The following is a 21,710-nucleotide window of genomic DNA, read 5'->3' on the forward strand; positions in this document are numbered from 1 at the left end:
ATAATTTGGATTACAATTAAAAGGAAAATCGTACCAGGTCCTACTTCCACATCATATTCTGTTATTTCAACATGATCATTGACAGTTTAAATGAAAGGTTGAGTCTAGGATCATTTTAATATGCACTTCTTTTGAGATTTTTTTTTTCTCTCAGGAGATGCTGAAAATGTATCATTACTAGATACAAAATTAATTTGGTTTCTGCGGCCCTGCGGGCCCTAGACCCCGACTCGACCCCCTGAAAATTTTCCTCGGATTTCACAATTTTCATTTCACAGCCCTGACCAAAACATCAAATCTAGGTTTGCATCTCAGATGTACCTTCTGGCAAATTGTAGCTGAACTTTCAGGTCTTCTTTTTAATCAAACCCTCTTCTGTCCCACTTCATCATGAAGCTGTATAACTGGGGATACAAAATGCAAAACTTGCACTGTGCGCCATTTCTGCAATCACAGCCACAGAAGCCTGTAACTTCTTCTGGGTTGTCTTGGTGGCTTTCCTCACTCTTCTCCTTCTTGTGCAGTCACTGTTTTTGACAACTGTCTACTCCACACAGATTTACCATAGAGTGCCATACTGTTTGTATTTCTTCATAAATGATGTAAATAAAGTTCAAAACATAGTGACTTGGAAATGTTCATGTATCCATCCCCTGACTGGTCTGAAGAAAACTGGCAATTAAACTGATTATTTACAGGTATTATACCAAAGGGGTTGATTACTTGTGCAACCCACCAGCTTGGCTTTTATATTTTTAATTAATTTATTTGAAGTTGTAGAGATTTGCTTTCAGTTCGAGTCTAACGCTGCCTTCACACCGGGCGCGACGTGAGCGACAGCAGCTACAGGTTGGCATGTAATCCCTATGGAATGACGCGTCTTGGCACCAAGTCACGCAGCGCGACGTGAATGAAGCGACGCGAGTGAAGTGATTTTGAGCGATTGGCGCATTTGTGGCGCGATATTGCGTCGCATCACGTCGCGTTGCCCTCCTCAAGTTGAAAAATCTGAACTTTTTCGTCTCATCGCGCCGCGATGACCAATCAGGGACTGAATATGTAGTGATGTGGAGATGTCTGGAGTTTGACTGAGGATGTGAACATGTCCTGTCCCTGGTAGCAGCCTGTGAGCAGGACTTATCTCTTTTGTCCGTTATTTCACAATTATGACAGAGTTTTTGGAGCGAACAGCAGCCCCGCAGCAGGCAGCAGAGTTTCTTTTTTCTTTTTTTTTTCTTTTTCTTTTTATTGTTTACATGTGCACGGGTGAACGGGACAAGAGGTCCTCAAACTGGGTCCCGCAGAGGCAGAAGGACCGCTGAAAGCAGCCGTCATCCAGACGCAGCTCCTGCAGCAAATAATGATACTCCCTGAATTGGGAACGTCTCATGACGTTTGTCAGCTTTCCACAACAACTCGCTCTGTGTGATCAAGGTCCGTCATGTTAACTTGACTGACAACCAGAGCCAGCGAGCGGAATGGAAGCTTCTTCTATTTGATGATGCACCTTGGCGAATTTTCGCAGCAAAAGCAGAGCGACACACCGGGCTATGTGGGGCGTCTGTCGCCATGCGACCCCCGCAAATTTGTGGTGTCTGATTGCGCCCGGTGTGAACGCAGCATAAGGAAGATAAGCCTGATTTCCTTTTTGGATTTGAAATGCTATAAACAAATTAAAATGTGTGAAATACCAAGAGGCTGAATATTTTTGCAAGCCACTGTACATATATGTGTGTGTGTGTGTTTGAAATTATGGTACTTTATAAAATATCTGTAAAAAATAAACTTTAATCTTATAGCTATTTACCATACATTTTATTTAATACAGTGTTGGTCAGCTCCCCTCTTCTGGACCCAAGTTGGAGCCCACCTGCAGACCCAGATATTTTATGCCCCACCCCTGACAGAACAAATGTCTTACTGAACTGGGATGTGGTCCCCTGGTCATTTAGTGGAGATAGGCTCTGCCTAGGGTAAAGCAGTAAGAGGTGTAAATTTGGCTGAGGTTCAGGATTGAGAGCCATTTAAAGTCAGCTGAATTCAACGTTTCATTCTGCATGGCAGGATTGTCTGAGGCTGTTCTCCAAGGAAGAGAAGTTAACGGACAACAACAAGGTGTTTTGTCGACATTGCAAGGCCCACCGAGATTCCACCAAGAAATTGGAGATCTGGAAGGTCCCTCCCATTCTGCTGGTCCATTTAAAACGGTTGGTGGTTATGGATGAGCTTGTTTTTATTATTATTATTATTATTATTATTATTATTATGCAGCCCAGAGAACTGCAAATTAGCTGATTTACAGAATAAAATCTTTAATTTAGTTTTAATGCATGTAGCATGGATATGGAACATTTCAATTATTTCTTGGTTTGAGAATTTCTAGCATCTTTATGTGTTCCACTTTTTTGAAAGTAGAATTTATCACTTCCTAAATCAGTTTATTTACAGTGCTACTGAAGGAGTGGGGGGAAACTGTTAAACTGCCCTTCTTGCACATACTGAAACGGTAATCAAAATGAAAGTTGATGTACAAGATATAAGGTGCATTAAATAAACACTGAAATACAGTTTTGCCTTCCAAGTAATTTTAAATAGGCATTTGTTTTGATGAATGTTCCATAAGGAGTCCTACTTCTACTTATTGTGTTCTGTAATCGGCTCTCCTGGCCTAGAGGCTAAAGCAGCCTGCTCTGCTGGTTCTTAGTGTTGTCATGTCTTTAGTTCTGAGCAATTACATCTAAGAAAAGGTTGCTCAACTCATAGGAATGATGAACAAGACTGTTGGGCGGGGGGGGGGTGTCATTACAACACTACTACCGGGAAAAGAAAAACAAGTGACTCTGAAATTAGGGAAGTTCCGCATATCAATTTAATTGGGCAGCGCAGTCTCCTTTGAGGGCGGGTGTTAAAGGGGTAAAATATGACACATATGATGTAATTTCTCTACTTCCAGGAACAGGTGCGGCACTTTGTCTGAGATTTTGGGTGAATTACATGCAAAGAAAGTGAAAATGCAAAGAAAAAGTGACAGTGCGGTGGGAAAGTGGACACATGTGGTTTGTTTATGACCCGGAGCTCAAGCATGTCGAGGCGGTTTTGCAGGCGACAAAACATAAATACTCTGATTAGCTGTGTAGGCTAACACTCACCAACACGACCTCTTACATTTGCCTCGTCTTCTCCACTGGGAACTGACAAAAAAACTTGACGCGACTGTTTCGGTGATTACAGCCGAAAACAAAACAGTACACCAGTTCCCGTTAGACTTAACACTGTTTGTGGGAAGAGACTAATCCCTGGGCAGAGTGTGGGAGTGTCAGCACAAACCATTTGGAGGATGGGGGTTTCAGTGGAAACCATTTTAAACCGGCACGTTGTAAACCGGCAGGTCCGCTAGGTGACAGTAAGTATGCTTTTAAATTTACCGAGCCAGGCTGAATGGTTTGTGCTGAAACTCCCACACTCCACCCAGGGATTCTCTGCCGTGTTCATGCAGGTGTTGCAGACTGAACGGTCTGCCCCTAATAATTGGTCCGCCCTATGTGGAAATGATTGTTGTAGGAAAGCTTCAGATATCTGTCGCTGCGATAGATGACTGGAGTGCAGTTTGAAGCAGAAACGAGATGGCAAGCCGTGAACCACTGCTTTATGACGTATGCGCAGTGAAAGCAGGGTGGACCGATTTTTTGGGGGGGGGAGCTATTCAGTCAGCGACACTGGCTGTCCCCAGACGTGGCCAAATCCCGCGATATGGGTTCAGACGAGACTGTGCTGCCCTATTTATTAATAAGGCACCCAATCACAACATAGGTTGCCCCCAAGGCTTATCTAGGACAGATGTGTTTTTATAGTGTTGCTGTGCTCTGACTTTGTCTTTTACGTAATGTCTGCAGCTTTTCTTATGAGGGCAGATGGAAGCAGAAGCTGCAGACGTCTGTAGACTTCCCTCTGGACAGTCTGGACCTGGCCCAGTATGTCATTGGACCTAAAAACAACCTCAAGAGATACAATCTTTTTGGAGTTTCTGTAAGTAGTTTATCCAACTGAATTATAAGGGTTTGTAACATCATAAAAGTTAGAATAATTTTCACATGTACAGTGTGCTAAAAAATAAATTAAAAAACATAATTGTGGCAGCTCCAGTTTTGGTGGTGTTGTGTATTTCTGATATGGGTCCAGTCCTGATACGAACACTCAGCCATCAAATGTTAAATCAGTCAGAAAGGTTTACTGATGAAACCTTGTGACTTGATATTTTCTGTGCACACAGAATCAGTCTGATTTTTTTCATTGATGACATATTTCTTAGAAATATAGTGAAACAGTATTCAGTGATGATTAATTAAATAATTTAATTGTGCCCTGTATACATTTTATGTCACTGTTTATTTTTGTCATTGTTGTTTACTGAAGAGTAACAATACAAAGCATGACACTATTCACCACTTGTGCACCAATTGGTCCCTTTTCCCCAACAGTGCATTGGGCAGAGTGACCACTGAGCAGCACCCACATCGTCATTGCCACTTGAGGCTCCAGTGTTGAGCTCTCTACTGGGTGTTATACAGTATTTTTTTTTTTTTTTTTTTTTTTTTTTTTTTTGAACAAAAGGATGAACATGTCTAATCTAAACCCAGGTGGTTTGTGGGCCTGGTATTTATTTATAACACACAACATTTGGTCACTTATCATGCTACATCTCTTTCATCACAGATTATTGAGGGCCATATTCCCACACGCTGTGAAAAATTAAGATTTGACTGAATCTTTCTCAAGAAATTATTTTACAGATAGTTTGTAAATAGAAATAACATCAGACAGGCAGCATAGTCAGGAACTTTACAGTTTAATTCATCTAGATTGGTTTGGAACAAAAAAGTATGTTGTTCACATTTCTTATTGCTGTGTTAAATTATTTGCTCAGTAAGAGACTTTTTTATTTGGCACAACCGCTGTAAACGTTTTTGCGGACTATAAGTCACGTATGAGTCATACCTGCCAAAAAACTGTGGAATCAACAGGAAAACTGGCCTGTCAGTTACATATATTTTTAAAAAATGCTACTGCTTCATCCAGCAACAAGCAAAATTAAATACAAGCATTATTTATTTCTAGCGCAAGCAGAAACTAACCAGCTAATTAATGTTACTGTACAAGGCACAAATAATGAGTAAACTGCTTATTGTGGCCATTGAACAGAAGAAAACATTGGCGAACAACTAATCCTGTGTATGTTTACCGAACAATGTAATTAAATTAATTTTTTTTTAAATCCTAAACATTTTTAAAGTATAGTTGTTAGATTTACCTTTGCCTTGTCCTTCTTGTTGCTTTTCTGTCTGTCCCACAAAGTCTAAACAAATGGAGTGCCAAGTAGAAGGTTATTCTCTTTATCAAAGAGTGTGGTCTTTCAGTTTGAGGGCATAATTTATTAATTTTGCTTGTTCTCTAATACCCAGTCCATCCTCATTCACATCCTGTTCTTCTTGTTTTATGGTGGATGGCATCCAGCTCAATGGTGCATTACATGGACCTTCTGCTTCAATGTGAATCTCAGTACCTCATTCAGATCATACAGCAGATTGACACACGTGTAGATGGTGTCAGCTTGTGACTACAGATGACAGCACAGTATTTTGTCATATAGAGGTTGCTTAAAAATAAGTCACAGGACCAGCCATACAAGTAAAATAATGTCACATAGTCGTACTCCTGTTTTGAGTCCTTTTTTAAATGCCCAAATTCTGTCAATAAACTGAATTCCTCTAAGTTATGGACAAAATGGAATATTTAAGGCTACCATCTTGGGCTTTGAGAAACACTGATCGTTTTATGGACCGAACAACTAACAGATTAGTCCAAAAAACAATCTACAGATTAGTCGATAATTAAAATGTTAGTTTGCAGCTGTGTGAAATATCTTAGAAATTTATTTTCTGTCTTTTTGTATCTCAGCTGTGTGCAAGATTTCGGGAGTGCCGATAAGAAATTCAGGAGTTTTATTGTTGCACACATCCAAGGTGCAAAATAACACTCATTCCTTTTCTGCTCGACTTCCAGAACCATTACGGGGGTTTGGATGGAGGCCACTACACGGCGTACTGTAAGAATGTTCTCAAACAGCGCTGGTTCAAGTTTGATGACCACGAGGTGTCCGACATCACCACCTCATCCGTCAAGTCCTCTGCAGCCTATATCTTGTTTTACTCCGCGCTGTGACGGAGCTGTAGGACTTTATGATGGCGCTACACCAGAGCAACGACACTCAAGCCTCGAGGTTGTTTGCGTTTTCTTCTTAAATCACAGCTCTGGCGACCTGTGCACTTGGTATGAGGTTAGATGAGTACGTGCACGCACACGAGGATGCACTCATCTAGCTTGTTTTGGTTGGGGGAGAGGTGCAGGTACACCGTGCGATGCTTGAGCTGCTAGAGCTGATAAACATGCTGCCTGTTCATATTACTGATCATGCTGAGACTTAACAGATACTCCTTTTACTCTGACTTCTACACCTTGAGGTGTTGTAGGACAAACAGCTAGTTCAGGTGATCTTTAATTTTTGTTGCACTTGGTGTGGACGACTGTTGCAGAAGTGATCTTCAGCTTTCTGGTACTGTGTATGCACAGGTTAACACTTAGACAGCATGTACATATTTAACATTGCTAATGTTGCACATTCTGTATGTACATATTTTTCTGTTCTGTGGCCAAATTTACCTTGTGTTTTGGAAGGAAGAGTAGCGGCCTTCATCATACCATCTTGTTTATGAGGATGTTTCGTATGTTTCTAAGGTAACATTAAAGGCATGAAAGCAGATTAAATGGTATTAAAATGGATTTACGAGGCTGTGAGCACAGAAAGTAATTTGGGCGTCCTAAAAGGCAGTTGGCTTGTGCTCATTGATATTACCCACATTCTTACACTTACATCATATGCAATCTGTTTAAAATGTTTATGTAAATACAAAGTTTGGTCCATAGTGACACAATTTGTCATTTTTGCATCTGTACGCCAACGAAATGGAGATGAATTGAAACAGTCGCGATGCTTTCATAGTGTAGATGTCCAGCTTTAATTCAAGGGATTTAACAACAATATCACAGTAACCATTTAGGATTTACAGCCAGTTTTGCACATAGTGCCTCCATTTTCATAGAGTGTGAGTAATTAGACAAATTAAATGTGAGGATTATTGTTGATTCAAATCACATTCATCTTTAGATAAATTGCAGTGGACACATCAACGGTTCCAACTCACTGAACATGTCTTGGATTTAAATTTCAACACTCAATAAATACATAGTAAATCTGTCAGAAGTAGCTGCTTTTCAAAAGTAAATGGCCATACTAGAAAGAGATGAGTGATGAATGCTACCAAGGTTCCCATAACAATTCTGAAGGAGTTATAGGCTTCTGTAAATAATAAATGGACTGCTTGTATGGTCAAAGCTCTTTACAGTGATGCCTCACATTCACCCATTTGCACACAAACACACACAGAATAATAATAAATGTTGTGTCTGATGATTTGCAGATGTCCATGCTGGATTTGACGGTCGCAAATTGAGTTTTACCAGTGACGCGTTAGCAGAGCCGGTAAAACGGCTAGTTGTCGTGAACATCCGCAAATCATCAGACACAACTGGGTTATTCCCATTCTAATCCAATTCCATTGTTTGCACAATTTATTTTTCTAAGTAATTCGGTCAACGAATTGTTGCGAAAGGGCGTGGGCGGCTTGTCAAAGCTTACCGTACCAACAGTGTGTTCATGAAAATTCTGTGAGCAGACAGACAGATTTCTCCATCTCGTCAGCTGCATTGAGTTAAATCCATCAAGCGATCCAGTTAAATCCATTAAATCCACACATTTCTGCATCACCGTCCCTGCACTAGTTTCTGTCGCTCTTTGCTGACAGCGCCATTCATGACACCTGCGCACTAACACGGTCAGGGGGCAGAGTAACACATCAAATGTGAAACGGTTTTAATATTTTGCTACCGTCAGTGTGATATTTCATGGTCTGAAATCTCACACAATTAACCAATCACATTCGTGGAAAAAATGGAATTGGATTAGAATTTAATTTAGAATACACTTTACATTCGTAATAAATCTCAAAGTGCTACAGAAGTCAGGGTGCTCCAATGCAAGGTGTTCACTACACACCGGGAGCAATTTTGGGATTAAGAACCTTGCCTAAGGGACCCGAGTGTTTTGTTTTTGTCACCTCCTCAGTCTGACAGGGATTTGAACCGACAGTCCCGGGAGCCCATCACAGTTTGACCATCACCTCCCCTGGAGCTGATGAAACTGTGCACATTAGAGAAGTGGAAAAAGATCTTAATACAAGAAAACAAAGTCTGGGCTTGAGTCTAAAGTTTGTAGTAAATTTGCAAGATTTCACATATCTTTAGGGAAAGTCCTTCTGTCACTCCACCATGAAGTGATGTAACTGGTGATGCAACAGACAAAAGTAGCTCTGTGCAGTTTCTCCAGTCACAGCCACAGAATTCTGTAACTCTGAGTTTCATAGGTGTCAGAGTCGCTCAGTTTTTGTCATGTTCATGTATCCATCCCCTGGCTTGTCTAAAGAAAGGCATCTGTAAATGGGAGGATTTTAATTTTTTTTAAAAAACAACACAACTTGTATTTAGTTTTATGACCCCTGAAAATCTCGGGACTGTGTACAAAAATGGCAGTAATTCCGAAATGGCTAATGTGATATTTTATTGTTTCCCTTTAATTAAAGCTGAAAGTCTCACACTACAAGCACATGTTTTATTTCAACTCCATTGTAACATTGTTCAGAGGCAAACTTTACAAAAATGGCATGACTTCCCGAATACGGACCTGACTGAATTGTTCAAAATCTGATGATTAATAATGATGGTGAAGTCTCGTCAGTCTTGGTTGGTTCAGCTGGATCCGTTATCGTGTTGTTATTGGAATCTTCTTGAATGACGTGTGATGCAGAACTCTGGAGAGGAAAGTTTTGGTTTGGTGTCTTCATTCAAAAATCAAAATCATCTAAATCTGCAGTTTAGATTGAGTTTTGAACAGCCTAATTGTAATTAAGATTATATTTAAATTCAGTGCTGAGAGACAGAAGGCCTGAAATAGACTTTATTTGCTTAAATTAGTGCATTACTGTCTGTGTTTGCTGTCAGGTTTCATTGAAGAACAAGCAAAATCACAATACAAATAAAAAATAAGTACTCCTGGGAGGACCATAGATCTAAAGGGGCCAGGATCTGATTCTCTGCTTCCTGACTAGTTACTTTTGCTGAACTGAGATCATAGTAATATCTTTTCTTGTACATTGTTTTTTTTATTATTTCTTGTTTAGTTTCACATATAACAAATATATTAACCTCAAACTCAAACTATTTATTAAAAATCTTTCAAATTAGTGTTTGTGTGTGTGACTGTTTCATGATTATTTTCAGCCTTCACCTTTAACACATTCAAACATGAAATGAGTCAAATATGATGTTATTGTGAAGGAGAATTAAAATGCTAGTACATATTACAGAAAGAAAGAAGAGCAGAGCGCAGACCGCCAACCCTGCCAAAACCTGTCCACAAAGTTCAGGTTAATGGTTTCATCCGGCCCTTGAATTTTTTTTTTTCCTTGTTTTTGCGAGATCATTTGGTAAAAGTGTCCACATGAATCTCTAGTGTTTGTTCAGTTACAGTGCCGCTGTATGTGCTAACAAGCTGGCTTTGTTAAAGCTGCCCTGAATTAAGGAATAACCCTGTTGTGTCTCAATTTGCGACCGTAAAATCCAGCATTACCATCCGCAAAATCATCAGACACAAGGGAGTTATTCCCATTCTAATCCAATTCCAACATTTGCATGGATCCGTGTCCACTACTGAAGGCTACATCTTAATCCACAATATAATATAGTTTGATAAAACTTACGCAGACAAAGGGTGTGGTCTGCTCATCAAAGCTTACCGTAGCAACAGCGTCTTCATGCCAAACTGAAAATTCTTTGAGCAAAATCCAAATCAATACTTTCGTACGGTAGCTTAAATTCACCCATTTCTGCATCGTCATTGCTACGCCACTTTCCTTCGCTCTCAGTTGATGCCATTATTGGCATCTGCATAGTAGCTTGCGCGCAGCCAAGGTGCGGAGTAATGCATCAAATGTGAAACGGTCAGATATTTTGCCACCGTCTACCTGATATTTTATGGTCTGAAATCTCACGATTAACCAATCAGATTTGCGGGAAAAAAATGTAATTGGATTGGAATGACATTTTAAATATTAATATAGCGACCAACAAGTTTTCTTCTTCTCCAGGAAGCAGAATTGTTCAGGGAATTTGCAGTGACAGCACACTGCCATAAATCAACACTCAAAACTTCATGCAGATGTTTTTATCAGATTTTATTTGATGGTGAAATCTCTGTTGATGTTATCTGGCACTGTTTTTGCCTTTTTTTCTCTCTCTCTTCAACACAGACATCAAAGTGTTGCATATGGGCGTCTCGCTGATTCAAACCACTATTGTTTACATACCAATACGTAACAAGCAGGTACTTTTAATTTTTAAAGGTTTTTTTTATTTTATTACTTTAATAATGTGGAACTTACTGTAGTCCTGTCACAGAAATGATGATTTAATCTTTAGAATAAACTGCCCCAATCCCAATTTTTTATTTATTTTTTTCATTGGAATGTGCTGCAGGCTTTAAATGCTGTACTGGATTTATATTAACATATGAAATAAAGTTGACCACACAAAACACATTGTCTGCAGTGAAATAGAAGTCAATATAAGGATCACGTTTTGTGTTTTCCATATCGCTCCAACTTCTGATTTGTCATTGTCAACGACATATTTGTACTGCATTTGACTGTAATCCTTACAATTGTTGATGTATCTCATTTATTAAGAAACATAAATACACAGTAGAGCAGTCGTAGCTACTAATAGCCAGCCACACACTCAATGATACAATGTGATAGTGCCATATCGACGCAATGCAGCAGTGTATTGCAAATAGAACTGCAGATCACAGTGTAACCATTATAATGTATGCGGGGGGGGGGGGTACACAGCCCTTCACAGGTTGTCCCATCTGCGGCCATTGCAGTTAAATCCCAGGTAAATATGGAATGAGGACACAATTTATTACTAAGTCCCTTCGGCTGCTCCCTTGTTTGCACTCGGGGTCGCCACAGCAAATCCAAGGTGGATCTGCATGTTGATTTGGCACAGGTTTTACGCCGGATGCCCTTCTTGACGCAACTAAAAATGCTCATCTGTAAAATAAATCTGATAAAATTATTTCCCACATTTGATTATTTTCTGCAGGCATGATAAACATCTGCATGATGCCAAGTTGACAGCTGCACAGAGAACTGACACAAGACCATGCGTGAGAGAAGTTATTACTGGATGTGTATCTGGATGACTATAAACACAGAGATGCTGAGCAGAGCGTAGATTTTGTTTGCTCAGAGAGAAAGGTGCAATCATCTAGCACTGTGGGGTTTCAACAACACAACTATGCATGTGCACCTCACAAATCCTCTACAGAAAACCAGTTTACTTTGGCCATGGGTGAGTGTGCAATTGCATTCTTGGCGTGCATTCTTGTCTCGTCATTTTGTAGCGCAAGGCTGGATTTAAGATATTTTATGGAAATTGGGTGCTGGGTGGTGGATTCTTCAGAATCCATGGATCTTTGGCCTTCTGAAGGGCTTGCAGCTGTAAAGAAGTATGTAGGCATGTGGTGACTGTACAACTCGGTCCTGGACTTCTTGGACAACTGCGTCATCAAAACAGTTCCAGATCCGGGTTAGTGCATTACGGCACAGAGCTGTGTAGTGGCCCATGTTTAGATGACCCGTGTGGTTCTGGAGAAAGAAAAGATGGTTAATAAGACAATATCCTGCGCACACAAAAACGAACTGGGGACTGTGTCCAAAATCTACACAAACATTTGCCACTTCACAATATCTATGTATTATATCCATCATCTATCAGTTATATCTATGTGATATATATGAGGTGAGATTGAGAAGTTTTGAGCCTGACCCAGAAATAGTAGGCCGTGGCTCTCCATTTCTGGAGAATGTGTGAAGCTTTGGCTCAGTGGTGGAATACTGAGAAATGTTGGTTTCTCAGAATGCAAAGGCTCAGAACTTCTCAGTCACCCTTCAATTTCAGTTTATTACATTTTATACAGCTCCAAATCACAACAAAGCTGCCTCAAGGTGCTTCATACAAGTAAGGTTGAACCTTACCAACCCCTAGAGTAAGCACACAGGTGACAGTATAGAAAAAAAACCCCTCTGATGATTTGAGGAAGAAACCTCAAGCAGACCAGACTCAAAGGAGCGACCCGCTGTTTAGGCCATTCTAACAGTTACAAAGTTTTTACAAAGTTTTACAGAGCTGGAACAAATTCAGAAACATGAATCCCTTCTTCCTCCAATCCTCCAAACTGTGACTATCCAGGGTTGGGACCAGGAAGCAGAGTTGTAGTCTTACACACCTCTCTGCAGCTTCTCTCCCCCTGCCATCCCCTCATTACCCCATCCCCGTAGAGACGGTGCCTGCTCCCAGACCACCAATAACCAGCAAAAATCTATTTAAGCATAAAAATTCAAAAAGAAAAATAATATAGCACCTTCAACTGCACCACAGACTAAAACAGTTAAATGTGGTCTATTAAACATTAGATCTCTCTCTTCTAAGTCCCTGTTAGTAAATGATATAATAATTGATCAACATATTGATTTATTCTGCCTTACAGAAACCTGGTTACAGCAGGATGAATATGTTAGTTTAAATGAGTCAACACCCCCGAGTCACACTAACTGCTAGAACGCTTGTAGCACGTGCCGAAGCGGAGGATTAGCAGCAGTCTTCCACTCCCGCTTATTAATTCATCAAAAACCCAGACAGAGCTTTAATTCATTTGAAAGCTTGACTCTTAGTCTTGTCCATCCAAATTGGAAGTCCCAAAAACCAGTTTTATTTGTTGTTATCTATCGTCCACCTGGTCGTTACTGTGAGTTTCTCTGTGAATTTTCAGACCTTTTGTCTGACTTAGTGCTTAGCTCAGATAAGATAATTATAGTGGGCGATTTTAACATCCACACAGATGCTGAGAATGACAGTCTCAAGACTGCATTTAATCTATTGTTAGACTCGATTGGCTTTGCTCAAAATGTAAATGAGTCCACCCACCACTTTAATCATACCTTAGATCTTGTTCTGACTTATGGTATGGAAATTGAAGACTTAACAGTATTCCCTGAAAACCCCCTTCTGTCTGATCATTTCTTAATAACATTTACATTTACTCTGATGGACTACCCATCAGTGGGGAATAAGTTTCATTACAGTAGAAGTCTTTCAGAAAGCGCTGTAACTAGGTTTAAGGATATGATTCCTTCTTTATGTTCTCCAATGCCATATACCAACACAGTGCAGAGTAGCTACCTAAACTCTGTGAGTGAGATAGAGTATCTCGTCAATAGTTTTACATCCTCATTGAGCACAACTTTGGATGCTGTAGCTCCTCTGAAAAAGAGAGCCTTAAATCAGAAGTGCCTGACTCCGTGGTATAACTCACAAACTCGCAGCTTAAAGCAGATAACCCGTAAGTTGGAGAGGAAATGGCGTCTCACTAATTTAGAAGATCTTCACTTAGCCTGGAAAAAGAGTCTATTGCTCTATAAAAAAATCCCTCCATAAAGCTAGGACATCTTACTACTCATCACTAATTGAAGAAAATAACTATTAGAGAAAAAATTACTCATAACCATCCCAAAGACATATCGTTATCTTTGGCTGCTTTCAGTGATGCCGGTATTTGGTTAGACTCTTTCTCTCCGATTGTTCTGTCTGAGTTATTTTCATTAGTTACTTCCTCCAGTCCATCAACATGTCTATTAGACCCCATTCCTACCAGGCTGCTCAAGGAAGCCCTACCATTAATTAATGCTTCGATCTTAAATATGATCAATCTATCTTTATTAGTTGGCTATGTACCACAGGCTTTTAAGGTGGCAGTAATTAAACCATTACTTAAAAAGCCATCACTTGACCCAGCTATCTTAGCTAATTATAGGCCAATCTCCAACCTTCCTTTTCTCTCAAAAATTCTTGAAAGGGTAGTTGTAAAATAGCTAACTGATCATCTGCAGAGGAATGGTCTATTTGAAGAGTTTCAGTCAGGTTTCAGATTCCATCATAGTACAGAAACAGCATTAGTGAAGGTTACAAATGATCTTCTTATGGCCTCAGACAGTGGACTCATCTCTGTGTTTGTTCTGTTAGACCTCAGTGCTGCTTTTGATACTGTTGACCATAAAATTTTATTACAGAGATTAAAGCATGCCATAGGTATTAAAGGCACTGCGCTGCGGTTTTTTGAATCATATTTATCTAATAGATTACAATTTGTTCATGTAAATGGGGAATCTTCTTCACAGACTAAGGTTAATTATGGAGTTCCACAAGGTTCTGTGGTAGGACCAATTTTATTCACTTTATACATGCTTCCCTTAGGCAGTATTATTAGACAGCATTGCTTAAATTTTCATTGTTACGCAGATGATACCCAGCTTTATCTATCCATGAAGCCAGAGGACACACGCCAATTAGCTAAACTGCAGGATTGTCTTACAGACATAAAGACTTGGATGACCTCTAATTTCCTGCTTTTAAACTCAGATCAATCAATCAATTTTTTTTTTATATAGCGCCAAATCACAACAAACAGTTGCCCCAAGGCGCTTTATATTGTAAGGCAAGGCCATACAATAATTATGTAAAACCCCAACGGTCAAAACGACCTCCTGTGAGCAAGCACTTGGCTACAGTGGGAAGGAAAAACTCCCTTTTAACAGGAAGAAACCTCCAGCAGAACCAGGCTCAGGGAGGGGCAGTCTTCTGCTGGGACTGGTTGGGGCTGAGGGAGAGAACCAGGAAAAAGACATGCTGTGGAGGGGAGCAGAGATCGATCACTAATGATTAAATGCAGAGTGGTGCATACAGAACAAAAAGAGAAAGAAACAGTGCATCATGGGAACCCCCCAGCAGTCTACGTCTATAGCAGCATAACTAAGGGATGGTTCAGGGTCACCTGATCCAGCCCTAACTATAAGCTTTAGCAAAAAGGAAAGTTTTAAGCCTAATCTTAAAAGTAGAGAGGGTGTCTGTCTCCCTGATCTGAATTGGGAGCTGGTTCCAGAGGAGAGGAGCCTGAAAGCTGAAGGCTCTGCCTCCCATTCTACTCTTACAAACCCTAGGAACTACAAGTAAGCCTGCAGTCTGAGAGCGAAGCGCTCTATTGGGGTGATATGGTACTACGAGGTCCCTAAGATAAGATGGGACCTGATTATTCAAAACCTTATAAGTAAGAAGAAGAATTTTAAATTCTATTCTAGAATTAACAGGAAGCCAATGAAGAGAGGCCAATATGGGTGAGATATGCTCTCTCCTTCTAGTCCCCGTCAGTACTCTAGCTGCAGCATTTTGAATTAACTGAAGGCTTTTTAGGGAACTTTTAGGACAACCTGATAATAATGAATTACAATAGTCCAGCCTAGAGGAAATAAATGCATGAATTAGTTTTTCAGCATCACTCTGAGACAAGACCTTTCTAATTTTAGAGATATTGCGTAAATGCAAAAAAGCAGTCCTACATATTTGTTTAATATGCGCTTTGAATGACATATCCTGATCAAAAATGACTCCAAGATTTCTCACAGTATTACTAGAGGTCAGGGTAATGCCATCCAGAGTAAGGATCTGGTTAGACACCATGTTTCTAAGATTTGTGGGGCCAAGTACAATAACTTCAGTTTTATCTGAGTTTAAAAGCAGGAAATTAGAGGTCATCCATGTCTTTATGTCTGTAAGACAATCCTGCAGTTTAGCTAATTGGTGTGTGTCCTCTGGCTTCATGGATAGATAAAGCTGGGTATCATCTGCGTAACAATGAAAATTTAAGCAATACCGTCTAATAATACTGCCTAAGGGAAGCATGTATAAAGTGAATAAAATTGGTCCTAGCACAGAACCTTGTGGAACTCCATAATTAACTTTAGTCTGTGAAGACGATTCCCCATTTACATGAACAAATTGTAATTTATTAGATAAATATGATTCAAACCACCGCAGCGCAGTGCCTTTAATACCTATGGCATGCTCTAATCTCTGTAATAAAATTTTATGGTCAACAGTATCAAAAGCAGCACTGAGGTCTAACAGAACAAGCACAGAGATGAGTCCACTGTCCGAGGCCATAAGAAGATCATTTGTAACCTTCACTAATGCTGTTTCTGTACTATGATGAATTCTAAAACCTGATTGAAACTCTTCAAATAGACCATTCCTCTGCATATGATCAGTTAGCTGTTTTACAACTACCCTTTCAAGAATTTTTGAGAGAAAAGGAAGGTTGGAGATTGGCCTATAATTAGCTAAGATAGCTGGGTCAAGTGATGGCTTTTTAAGTAATGGTTTAATTACTGCCACCTTAAAAGCCTGTGGTACATAGCCAACTAACAAAGATAGATTGATCATATTTAAGATCGAAGCATTAAATAATGGTAGGGCTTCCTTGAGCAGCCTGGTAGGAATGGGGTCTAATAAACATGTTGATGGTTTGGATGAAGTAACTAATGAAAATAACTCAGACAGAACAATCGGAGAGAAAGAGTCTAACCAAATACCGGCATCACTGAAAGCAGCCAAAGATAACGATACGTCTTTGGGATGGTTATGAGTAATTTTTTCTCTAATAGTTAAAATTTTGTTAGCAAAGAAAGTCATGAAGTCATTACTAGTTAAAGTTAATGGAATACTCAGCTCAATAGAGCTCTGACTCTTTGTCAGCCTGGCTACAGTGCTGAAAAGAAACCTGGGGTTGTTCTTATTTTCTTCAATTAGTGATGAGTAGAAAGATGTCCTAGCTTTACGGAGGGCTTTTTTATAGAGCAACAGACTCTTTTTCCAGGCTAAGTGAAGATCTTCTAAATTAGTGAGACGCCATTTCCTCTCCAACTTACGGGTTATCTGCTTTAAGCTATGAGTTTGTGAGTTATACCACGGAGTCAGGCACTTCTGATTTAAAGCTCTCTTTTTTAGAGGAGCTACAGCATCCAAAGTTGTCTTCAATGAGGATGTAAAACTATTGACGAGATACTCTGTCTCACTTACAGAGTTCAGGTAGCTACTCTGCACTGTGTTGGTATATGGCATTAGAGAACATAAAGAAGGAATCATATCCTTAAACCTAGTTACAGTGCTTTCTGAAAGACTTCTAGTGTAATGAAACTTATTCCCCACTGCTGGGTAGTCCATCAGAGTAAATGTAAATGTTATTAAGAAATGATCAGACAGAAGGGAGTTTTCAGGGAATACTGTTAAGTCTTCTATTTCCATACCATAAGTCAGAACAAGATCTAAGATATGATTAAAGTGGTGGGTGGACTCATTTACTTTTTGAGCAAAGCCAATAGAGTCTAATAATAGATTAAATGCAGTGTTAAGGCTGTCATTCTCAGCATCTGTGTGGATGTTAAAATCGCCCACTATAATTATCTTATCTGAGCTAAGCACTAAGTCAGACAAAAGGTCTGAAAATTCACAGAGAAACTCACAGTAACGACAGATAAAACTGAAGTTATTGTACTTGGCCCCACAAATCTTAGAAACATGGTGTCTAACCAGATCCTTACTCTGGATGGCATTACCCTGACCTCTAGTAATACGGTGAGAAATCTTGGAGTCATGTTTGATCAGGATATGTCACTCAATGCGCATATTAAACAAATATGTAGGACTGCTGTTTTGCATTTGCGCAATATCTCTAAAATTAGAAAGGTCTTGTCTCAGAGTGATGCTGAAAAACTAATTCATGCATTTATTTCCTCTAGGCTGGACTATTGTAATTCATTATTATCAGGTTGTCCTAAAAGTTCCCTGAAAAGCCTTCAGTTAATTCAAAATGCTGCAGCTAGAGTACTGACAGGGACTAGAAGGAGAGAGCATATCTCACCCATATTGGCCTCTCTTCATTGGCTTCCTGTTAATTCTAGAATAGAATTTAAAATTCTTCTTCTTACTTAGAAGGTTTTGAATAATCAGGTCCCATCTTATCTTAGGGACCTCATAGTACCATATCACCCCAATAGAGCGCTTCGCTCTCAGACTGCAGGCTTACTTGTAGTTCCTAGGGTTTGTAAGAGTAGAATGGGAGGCAGAGCCTTCAGCTTTCAGGCTCCTCTCCTCTGGAACCAGCTCCCAATTCGGATCAGGGAGACAGACACCCTCTCTACTTTTAGATTAGGCTTAAAACTTTCCTTTTTGCTAAAGCTTATAGTTAGGGCTGGATCAGGTGACCCTGAACCATCCCTTAGTTATGCTGCTATAGACTTAGACTGCTGGGGGGTTCCCATGATGCACTGAGTGTTTCTTTCTCTTTTTGCTCTGTATGCACCACTCTGCATTTAATCACTAGTGATTGATCTCTGCTCCCCTCCACAGCATGTCTTTATCCTGGTTCTCTCCCTCAGCCCCAACCAGTCCCAGCAGAAGACTGCCCCTCCCTGAGCCTGGTTCTGCTGGAGGTTTCTTCCTGTTAAAAGGGAGTTTTTCCTTCCCACTGTCGCCAAGTGCTTGCTCACAGGGGGTCGTTTTGACCGTTGGGGTTTTTCCGTAATTATTGTATGGTTTTGCCTTACAATATAAAGCGCCTTGGGGCAACTGTTTGTTGTGATTTGGCGCTATATAAATAAAATTGATTTGATTTGATTTCTTATCTTCATGATATTTATTTAAATTGTACAACTTCAGACTTTTGTGATTTTTTTTTTCAAACTCATAAGTTTTATTTTGAATCACAAAAACAGCAGCTATTTGGCTTCTGAACAATTCTGTTGATGATCCTAAACTTATATATACTGTAAATGCCATTCTGTGTAGATTTACTCTCGGTCTGGCGAGAGCAAATCTACACAACTCTTAATCATGACCACAATCATAATACAGGGAGTTTCAAACAGGAAGTGCCAAATTTTGAGTTCAATGTGAAACAGGAAATGTCAAATGTTGAACACTTCCTGCATCTACACTTCCTGGAATGACAGTAGGTGAGATCTCATGGGATGTCAGGAATTCAGTGACAAATTGTCACTGAAACAGGAAGTGCCAAATTTTGAGCCCACAGTGAAACAGGAAATGTCAAATGTTGAACACTTCCTGCATCTACACTTCCTGGAATGACAGTAGGTGAGATCTCATGGGATGTCAGGAATTCAGTGACAAATTGTCACTGAAACAGGAAGTGCCAAATTTTGAGCCCACAGTGAAACAGGAAATGTCAAATGTTGAACACTTCCTGGAGCTGCAGCCAGGCCCCCAGACCGCCTTTTTAAGTATTCGTCTTTTTTTGCCTTTCAGCTTCTGGGGGAGCTCCACCCCCCAGACCCCCCTAATTACAGTTCTCTTAACCCCCTGCCACTTTAAGCATTTTTTTTCCCCATGTCAATCCAGGAAGTGTCGACCTAGGAAGTGTTCAAGATTTGACATTTCCTGTTTCACTGTGGACTCAAAATTTTGGCACTTCCTGTTTGGGACCCTGTACCATGAGCGAGCTTCGTGCCACTGAACGTCGCTTCGCTCATATTAAATATTTATTATACAAAAAAATTGCAGATTTTTTTTTATGTCTGCTGATGGCTTAGATTGCTGATGACAACAACAGTTATGCCGACGGTGAACACGACGAATGTGTTTCTTTTACTCACCACTACAGCGTATAAATAGTATGAAGACGACGAGGTGGTCTTTCCTGAACTGGACAGAAATGGTGTGAGGTCAAGTTTTCCCGTGGAGAACGTGACATTTGTCCTCAGTTTCACCTGGTTCTTCCCTTTACAACCAAATCTGCAGTGGATGAAAAGAGTGCAGTGAATAAAATCTGTAGCATTGATTGACTGTTTTTCCAATATAAATGATAATGCCGACACTTCTCCAGTCTCTCCAGACTTTATAATGGGTTAAAATACCCGCAGCAAATCTCTGCTAAAATACTTCATAAATAATGCATGCCTTCTCATGAATCAATCCAAACAAATATGGTGCATGTCTGTGGTTTTTCCAGCTCATCATTTGTGTTGAATTAATGTCGTGGCATCACATGTTTTTAAGCATTGTGCTCCTTGGTTTTGATATTTTGTCATCATCCACACATGCATTTTGTAAAGCTTTTAAGTTACAGTCGATGCACAAACACCAACTACAGAGCTGTTCCAACATTACTGCTGCATTCAGCACATATAAAACAATATTAACTTCTTTGTGCAAGTTTTCCTGTTTTGCTTGGTTTCCGAGCCGTGTAATGGCAACATTATATGTCATACCAATGCCATGTCGTCATGGCACTGGTTTGGATTCAGTGGATCAATTAAAAAAACATATAAAATAGAAGACGTTAAAAATCCAACAAAGGGAGGTGCGTTTTATTATTCAGGTTAGTGACACGCTTCTGCACGGGTTTGGAGTCACTGGGTTGCATGATATTAAAGGTAATGAGACAAATCAATAACTCCATACAAAAGTGATTCATTTTCATAAAAACCATATGAAAAATAGAAGGTACACTAAAACCCAGTAAAAACAGGTGTGTGGTATGATTGTAGATAGATTTCAAGTCACTGGAATAAATAACATAGAAGGTATTAAAACTAGCAGAGCAGGTAGCTGAGTGGTTAAGTGCCCTGCCGATGTGTAGACTTGGGTTTGAATCTTGCTTATGCTACATTCCTGTGTCCTTGGACAAGATGCTTAATCTGCAATGTCTCTGTCCACCTACCTGTAAATGGGTATAGCAGCCTTGGCTGGGAAGTAACCTGCTATGGACTGGTGTGGAAGAACTCTTACGGATAGCTTACAAATGCCTATGTTTCATAATGCGTCATTTTCATGCCCTCATAGAAAACCGAAAGCTAAACGGCGTTTTGTCTGTGTGGAACAACCTTGCATGCTTGGCCAAGACTTATGTTCCAGACAGTAATCAGCAATGATATTATTTTGTTCCCAACTGCTTTCCCTGGGCTCGTATTTTCTAACTGCTGGGATGCCTCTCTGAGCTCAGTGCCTGTAACCACACCCCTGGGCCGGGTTATGCTTTCGGGACTTAAATGTGCTAACTGGGGGAAGGTTTGCCTTTTCACCCTCCTGCAGACTACTTTTGTACTGTATGGGACCGGTGGGGACTTCAAGTTGGATAAATTATCAGAAGACCATCGGAAGACTTGGTGTTTATTTCATAGTGTCAACAGGATGGGGAAAACATTTTTTCACAACACTGGCATCCTGTCCGAGGGGACCCTCGTCCACTTCATGCCACAGACACCAGAGATCAGCACTGGCCTCCGGACCTGTAAGGACTTACAACTAACTATATTGAAACTAGAGAGTCAATAACGTAGACCTCATCTAATTTTATTCTTCAAACTATTTTACCACACGATGTAACTGAAGAAACCTATGACTTGCTGTCAGTCGGGGGAGCTTGGGGGGGGCTTAAGCCCCCCAATAATGCTGCCAATAATGTGAATAGCGAATGACATATTTGTGGATCTCAACTGCAGTTTTGCGCTGAGAATGTGTCAATATTGCGTAACTGAGCAAAGTGATGAATGTGTGTGTTCAGTGATCCA

The 21,710-nt window shown here is 40.1% G+C and overlaps 1 protein-coding gene and 1 long non-coding RNA gene across 5 annotated transcripts in view; one reads left to right on the forward strand and one right to left on the reverse strand.

The window, feature by feature from the left end:
• The window catches only part of usp8 (ubiquitin specific peptidase 8), a 28,124-nt gene extending 18,710 nt beyond the window's left edge, over positions 1–9,414 (forward strand). For 3 of the 4 annotated variants that reach the window (XM_034195051.1, XM_034195071.1, XM_034195060.1), the window contains exons 17-19: positions 2,065–2,207; positions 3,894–4,026; positions 6,061–9,414. In XM_034195051.1, the coding sequence (XP_034050942.1) occupies positions 2,065–2,207; positions 3,894–4,026; positions 6,061–6,219 (435 nt within the window). In that variant the 3' untranslated portion in view covers positions 6,220–9,414. The remainder of the gene's footprint in view (positions 1–2,064; positions 2,208–3,893; positions 4,027–6,060) is intronic. The other variant, XM_034195065.1, reaches the window with a different exon arrangement.
• Positions 9,415–10,688: 1,274 nt separating this feature from the next.
• On the reverse strand, positions 10,689–20,024 carry LOC117531887. The gene is made up of 2 exons (XR_004566755.1): positions 19,794–20,024; positions 10,689–11,879 (listed from the first exon to the last, which is right to left on the reverse strand). It is a non-coding gene; the product is annotated as an uncharacterized LOC117531887 (long non-coding RNA).
• Positions 20,025–21,710: the final 1,686 nt, after the last annotated feature.

This window comes from Thalassophryne amazonica, chromosome 2, assembly GCF_902500255.1.
Source record: "Thalassophryne amazonica chromosome 2, fThaAma1.1, whole genome shotgun sequence".
NCBI classification, from domain to species: Eukaryota; Metazoa; Chordata; class Actinopteri; order Batrachoidiformes; family Batrachoididae; genus Thalassophryne; species Thalassophryne amazonica.